Source organism: Dinoponera quadriceps, unplaced genomic scaffold, assembly GCF_001313825.1.
Source record: "Dinoponera quadriceps isolate SergipeBrazil2010 unplaced genomic scaffold, ASM131382v1 scaffold1308, whole genome shotgun sequence".
NCBI classification, from domain to species: domain Eukaryota; kingdom Metazoa; phylum Arthropoda; class Insecta; order Hymenoptera; family Formicidae; genus Dinoponera; species Dinoponera quadriceps.
The window spans coordinates 1,885,122-1,892,325 of NW_014555613.1; the positions used below are offsets into that span (position 1 = coordinate 1,885,122).

The following is a 7,204-nucleotide window of genomic DNA, read 5'->3' on the forward strand; positions in this document are numbered from 1 at the left end:
CCTATCGTCGTCCGCGCTGCGGCGCGCCTGCCGACGACGCTGTAAAAATCGAAACTACATCGTGTGTTCTTCTCGACAGACCCGGTGGATTTGATTTTCACCGGTCTTAGAATAAAGCGGCCGAAGCCGAAGATCAAGGAGAGGCTTTTGGAATTAGGATTGGCGCAGGATCGCAAGGAGCTGCGCAAAAAGCGAGCCAGAAAAAGCAACCAGGGTGAGTGTGTACCATTCGTTCTTCCCTCATCACGATCCGGTCTGAAGCACCCCTTGTTCCGGCCAATCCCATCCCATTCCATTCGCATCTGTCTTTCTTACTATCCTCCGATTCCGCGACTATTCCCATTCGATCAGTCTTCTAGTAACGCGATTGCCGGCGACTGCATAGAGCGACTCGTTTTCAACGAGGGGAGCGGAACGACGCGAGGCGGAGAAGACAAGAGGGAGGGAACGAGAAGGAGCAAAGATCAATTTGTACAGGACTCTTCTCGCTCTCTCCTTCCGATTTCTTACGAAAGAAAAAAAAAAGAGAGAGAAAAAAGAAAAGGACCCTTCCGCCGATATTACCAACGGAGACAAGTCCGCTCGTATGTTTGCGAGATCATTTCTGTTTTCCTCTGCTGTTCCCCCGAGAGTGGAGCGTTTCTGCGGCGGAAGGGAGGGGGGGGGGGTTTATTNCGAATTATTCTGCTCTTTGATTCTCTCTCTTTTTCTTTCTCTCTGTAGCGCTGTGATGGTGAAGGTATCTCACTTTATACGCGCGCACGGAATAGAGCGGAATGTTTAATATTACGACGGATCGGTATCTTTCGAAGTATCGATTTGAAAATTAAACGTTTCGACTACGTACGCGCAAGAGGTGTAATTTGCGAAATCGGGTATCCCGGCACGTATATCGGAAACATCGCACAATTTCGAAAATCACGGTACATGTATTTGTGTATTTTCATATTAAATCCCTGTTTGCGCGCGGGTTATGCAGTAATTTGCGCGGTTGAAATTATATAGAATTGGAATGCGCTGTGAACCGGATACTATTCTGGTGGTTTAACTGTATCGAACTGCCGAACGTATATATCCGCGATATATTGTTATCTTTTATGCAACCATGTAAAGGATAACAACACGTGTGCGGTCGTTCTTTCCGAAATATCCGCTCGCACTTGTTTGTGGCGACGAACGATAATAACATCACGCTTTACATGATTTCTTAACACGTGTACATGAAATGAATACGTGTATACATAAATTCATTTTTTTAAATCGCTGTCGAGGAACTTTTCATTTTTTTTTCCGTCACGTTTACATTAGAAATTAATTACCGCGACGAAAGAGAGAATTTATAAGGTAATCAATCATAGAATATACATTATTCTACTGTTATCCGAGGGAGGGCAAAATTTAAAACTCGAAAACATTTTTACAGTATTACAATATTTTGCAGTATTTTACAGTGTTCTTTTTTTTCCTATCTTGCACGTCAACGTCAATACGTCGCTAATTATTCAAACAAACTCACGTTGTCCAATCTCTTCCAAGAAGAATACTTGAAATAATATTTTCCGCACATTGTCCAGTTACGTGTTTAGAGTTCGTTAATATCATCGTGGTATATGAAATCTCGTAATTTAATATCGGCAACTGCGAATTCCAGTCGCACTTTCTTCGCTCTTGGACCAATATCACTCACCTTAGCTTCCTATTATGGTGCCGGGAGGAATTTCATATTTATCATGGATATTGTTTTCCCTCTCTCATGCCTTATTTGTATTCAATGCATTGAGATACCTCGTATCGTAGATATACAACTGTGAGATGAAGCATTGCCGAGAAGTTTGCCTTATATGTGTCTTTGAAATAATATTTTCCCTCTGCGTCATGTTTTGATGCAATTTCGCCCCCCATATGGGACTATCTGAGAACAAATACAGTTGTTCCACACAGCAAATTTATCTCATCAAATTTAACTTATCGAATATCCCGCCATTATAATCTATATAGACTTTTATCGTATCTGATGTGAAACTCGGAAGAAGCTGACACGCGATCAATTAATAGAAATAGGTTTCGTTATATCAACAGAAGACTGTCGCAAGAGTGAATTGTTGCGACCTGTGACTCGGCAACGAGACAATATATATATTAATTTTTGAAAAAAATTAATTTGCTATGGAAAATGCAAATAAATGTACTCACAAAATTTCAAATCGAACGAAGTAATGGTTTCTGAAAAATAAAATCCCAAAAAACCCCATTTATCAAGCCTGCAACCAGAAAATCCTCTTTAAATTTAGCGATGGATTGTGTAATTCGCGGACATGCGTACTTTTAACGCGAGAGATTCAGAGAAAAGATTTCAATTCGTCGTTCGATATATTATAGATTTGGCACGAGCTTCGGCACATATATATATATATATATATATATATCGCGCTTGAGATTTAATGTTACGTGAAATGCTTCGTACACACACGCGAACGAATACGCATGTACGAGCGCGCAACGCGACGCTACTACGTAACGTGCTTTACACACGCTGATGAACGCTCGCTCGAGAAAGGTTCACATCGTTTCCATGCATTGTGCGCAAAGGTAAATCGTCGTGGGAAACGCAAGCTGCCAGTAATTCTGACGGGAACGAAAGTTCAGCCACCGACGAAGACGAAGAAGAAACTCGAAAATCCTCGAAGCGCGACGGCGGCGCGCCTCGACGGAGCGAGCCGACGAAAAAGAAGCAGCGAAACAGGAGGAAGCTACCGACGATCGTTTACACGGATGCACAATTATTCGGCCTCTTGAAGGACGTCATCGACAGAAGTAAGTATCGCTGCTCTCTCACTCTTTCTCTCCCCCCTCTCCCTCTTCCCCTCTCTCTCTCTCTCTCTCTCTCGGCTCCTTCCGACGTGCATCCGCCTTCTTATGATTAATGAATGCGCACTCGTCGCTGAAGCGCGCGGCGCGTGCAACGTTATCCCTCGTCTACGTCACACGTAAGGATAAATGTTCCCCGCGGCTGGAGAAAGGGATGGATGGCGATGATTTGCAGGAGCCATTACGTGAAAAGAGCAAAAAAAGAACGGCACGAGAAAAAAGGAAGTAATGACTTGTCGGAGAAACTGTTTCTCAAGTCACCGCGAGAAATATGCCGCGATTCTCAAACGGGGCCGATTGCTTCTCGCGAGATTTGTCGATTTAATCGAGCCGCGCGAGTCCGCGTATATCGCGATCCTTCAACTCGCGAACAACGAATACCTATCTACGATATTTACGACAGAGTTGCGAAACAACACCGCGATGCTGTGCGATAAAATTCGCATCGTGAAATATCCGCGAACCCCGCGTATAATAACGAGGCAACGCGCGAACTGATAATATGCGCTGACAGCAGCTAACGATATGTGCTAAAAAAATAACGCTCTCTTTCTCTCTCTCTCTCTCTCTCTCTCTCTCTCTCTCTCTCTCTNTCCTCTCGATTGAGAGCGATCGGGGGATCGCCGTCATTGCGGAATCGCAGCGTTGACGGTAAAAATTAATGTGAAAAATCCCGTGGAAAAAAAAATCTCGTGATAAATCAGACATGAGGGAGGCGCTGGAATGGATCAAGGAATCCCTGCAAGATATCCTGGACGATCGTGACGAGGAGAGCTTCGAAGGCATACCCCTGGTGCCGCTGACAGATTACTCGTCGGCCGCGATGGATTCGCCGAGTTTTCAAAAGCTCCTCCGTGCCATGGGATTTGTGCCACCGGCTGATGCCCAGGAATCTTATTGGCGCGTCCCGGCGAATATGCTTACAACCACGATTCAGAAACGTTACAAACTCATTGGGGATGTTTTAGCCGGTGAATTTGTCGTCGCGGGTAAGTGAATTCGAGACGTTTTTCGCGAACGACGGCGCGCATGACGATCACTCATCGAAGCGCCTTTTGTAGATACGCAGGCGGAACTGCGCAGCAGAGATCACTCCGACACCGACGAGAAGTTGAACGACAGCGAGGACGATGCCGACGTGTTTGAAAATGTTAAGAAGTTCTTCGCAACTAAAGGTCAGCTGCGTTTCATTTAACTCGATAACATTATCGGAAGAATTTCCACTGTAGAATTCTTTTCTCAAGTCTGAAAAGTTGTGCGACGAGCGCGCGCGCGATCTGACGATTGAGACGTTGAGAAATTCGAGTTCGCACCTGCAAACATCCGCTTCTGGAAAGTCTTTGTTCAGTCTTTCGTTTTTCGTGAAATATTATTCAACATGTTCTGTTGTGCGCATAGTTGTAGCATGTGTGATTATTTGTACGTGAAGTACAGTAGGAATCTGTCGAAATCGAGCTGCTTTCAGAACCAGTGCCGTCAACTTCCAGACAATCAGAACCGATTGTCGAAACGCAATTACATAAAAAATCCAAGGGGTCTCCGATGCTGCACGAGGAAAACGACGATGCCGAAGTTGTGGGAAAAATCAGCGCAGGTATGTCGTTATCAACTGGTACTTTTTTTTCCAGGGAACGAGGATTACACTTTCTCGCCCTCTGTCATTCGAGCACGTAAACCGGCGAGCCGCTTTTTCTTCAGCGTGAATTTACCGACGAGCGAAATAGTTTCACCGGTACGACGAGCCGGTTCGAAATTTCAACAGTCACGCGATAACTTTTACGCGACAATTTCAGAAAATGCTGAGAGCAAAGCGAGAAGTCGTGCGATCATACTTGACGATTCCTCCGAATCCGAAATGGAGATCGAAAGGAACGTCGATGATAAAAACGGTCAGTAACGTGTGCTGATAAGAACCAAGAATCAATTGACACTTAGCGAGCCGCGTCAAGATCAAGGTTTCCCGTGTATTTTGCAGATATCAGCCAAGTGGAAAGAAACACGTCCGATTCTTCCGATACGGCTGAACCGTTGAAGAAGAAACGTCGGTTACTCGACAGCGACGATGAGACGGGATCGCTGAGGGATGAAAATATCGGGGAAAAGGGCGTTCGCATGGTGATCAGCGATGACGAGGCGTCGACGTCCGACGTGCGATCGGGACGACCTAAATCATCTCGCGTAATAATCAGCGACGAGGAAGATTAGTCGCTTTCTAATCTCAATTATTCGTTATACAGTAGTTTCAGTTCGCTCAAACATTTCAAGTCTAATCTAACCACCGTTTCACACGCTTTTCAACTATGAAAAAGTAATAAGCCGGTGATGAGAAATCAAGCGAATGTCGATCGCATTATTAATCATCGAGATCGCAAAAATCTCACGAGAGACTTCAGAGCGCCCCGCTGTTTGCCCGATAATATTTTCGGGATCCCATCGTTATTATCGTCCTGTTAGCTTCAGTTGGGAAGGTGAGACGCGTCGACGGCAAGGAAACCTCCGTGAACAGGTATCGGCTTTACCTACCGGCGAAACCCGCGGGTAAACCCGGTTCAACAGCCGCGCGCTTGTGAACTTCGTCAAGGTCCCGCGTGTTCTCGTCGGTCGCGATACGCCCTTACGGGCGATCAGTCGCGCCCGGGGTACACTTCAGGGTGCCAAGAAAAACAGTTCCCGAAAGGCGTCCACATTTCGCCAAGTAACGACGAAGAGAACATGCGAGCGCGACTGGTGTGTGCGCGCATCGTCGACGGCGCGGCTGCACCGCGGCCGGTCGGACGTCTCCTCGGCCGTATGTTCCCCGGCTCCGCGGTTGGCCAATGTGGATGACTTTACGTCTTTTGATGGGCAGGTGAGGAGTCTTGGCGAGTGTTAACGATACGTACGTGTGCATCGAGACGTAATCGCGCGACGAAAGACCAGCCCTCGTCTTTTTCAATAGCACCTTTGACGGCTAACGATGACGCGCCGCCGACCGTCGGAGCAACGTGAAACGACGCGTAATGTCGCCGCAAGGACTTCGCGAGCCGCGGATACGCGACCAGGCGATCATGGCGGGCCAAGAATCGTGAAAAACCTAGCCCGCCAACCTAGTCGCGAACATATTCTTACGTATGACACAATGCGCGAAGCTACACCTGGCTGTACGAATTCCCGCGAACTCGGCGAGACGCGCGCGCACCTCGAGGAAAGCTGATCGTCTCTCGCTTGCTCGACGATAAGAGATCACGTCTCGTTCCCTCGTACCTTCCCGAGGTTCTCGTTTCACTCGAGCGATGCGATAAAGGGCCGACGTGGCAAGCGAGAGATGAGATAAATTAAATCTGACAAAGTAAAAGTGTTAATTAATTTGAATTATCAACGGCGGTGATGAGACGAAACAGGTGTATCCTTTCGCCGCATGCCCTTGTCAAGATCCAACGGCGAGCACGTCGCTCCACGTCGCAACGTGGAGTGATAAAAGCGCCGGCGTAAATATATCGGCGATCCTTCCAGGTGAATAACAGTAACAGTTGAAGTTCGATATCACCGCTTGCGTCCAGGTACGAAACGCGAGAGCGTCGGACGTCGTCGTCGGTGGCCACGACGTCGTCGTAGCCACCGACGTCGATCGAGTTCCCATCTTCGTCACTATAGACCGACCGAATTCCAGAAGGGTGACCACGTGCATTCTAATCTCAACTTTTGCTTGCCAGGCACGCATGTCGCTGCGAGAGGTGGACCGGATCGCGGCGAGTCCACTCGCGAATCAATATTCCTCAGAAGTGGCATGTAGCGCCGTGATAAGATAACATGCGTAGGAGCTAGTAGCCCGCGGCTTTCGTACTCTCATGCTCCCCTGATAGAAGCGCGGGCTCCTTATACGGTTGTAGGTGGATGGCATCCTCTCTCTTTGTCCCCACTCGGCCGTACTCGCCCCCACCGTCTTTTTCCCGCCCCACGTTTCAGACCGGCAGATTCAACGGCGGGGGGGGGGGGGGGGGNGGGGGGGAGCGGCAGAGCGGCAAGCCTCGAGAAACGAACGGGAATGCTCGCATGCGATACGAAGTCTAATAATACGATGCGCCTTCAGCGCGTAAACCTGATATCCGAGTTCCGATATTCGAATAAGTACTTTTTTTTATCCGAATATTCGCTCGGCGTGTTATTGTTGTAATGCTTTGCGCAGGTAGTAATAGTAATAATGATAATGACAATAATAATAATAATACGGAAAACGAAAGATGATCCTCGTAGAAGATCCGTCTGTGGCACGTAGACAGAGCCCATTGTGCCTCTTTTGCACGAGTCATGAATGGGAAATTCCATTCTCTTGTAATATCGGGAGTAATTGATTAGC

The 7,204-nt window shown here is 47.4% G+C and overlaps 1 protein-coding gene across 1 annotated transcript in view; it reads left to right on the forward strand.

Annotated features, from left to right (window-relative positions):
- LOC106744884 (protein timeless homolog) overlaps nucleotides 1-6,850 on the forward strand; it is a 113,113-nt gene extending 106,263 nt beyond the window's left edge. Inside the window, exons 22-28 of the mRNA XM_014620009.1 lie at nucleotides 80-214; nucleotides 2,590-2,814; nucleotides 3,573-3,857; nucleotides 3,930-4,043; nucleotides 4,334-4,462; nucleotides 4,662-4,757; nucleotides 4,844-6,850. Coding sequence (XP_014475495.1) covers nucleotides 80-214; nucleotides 2,590-2,814; nucleotides 3,573-3,857; nucleotides 3,930-4,043; nucleotides 4,334-4,462; nucleotides 4,662-4,757; nucleotides 4,844-5,073 — 1,214 coding nt within the window. The 3' untranslated portion in view covers nucleotides 5,074-6,850. The remainder of the gene's footprint in view (nucleotides 1-79; nucleotides 215-2,589; nucleotides 2,815-3,572; nucleotides 3,858-3,929; nucleotides 4,044-4,333; nucleotides 4,463-4,661; nucleotides 4,758-4,843) is intronic.
- The last annotated feature ends 354 nt before the right edge of the window (nucleotides 6,851-7,204 follow it).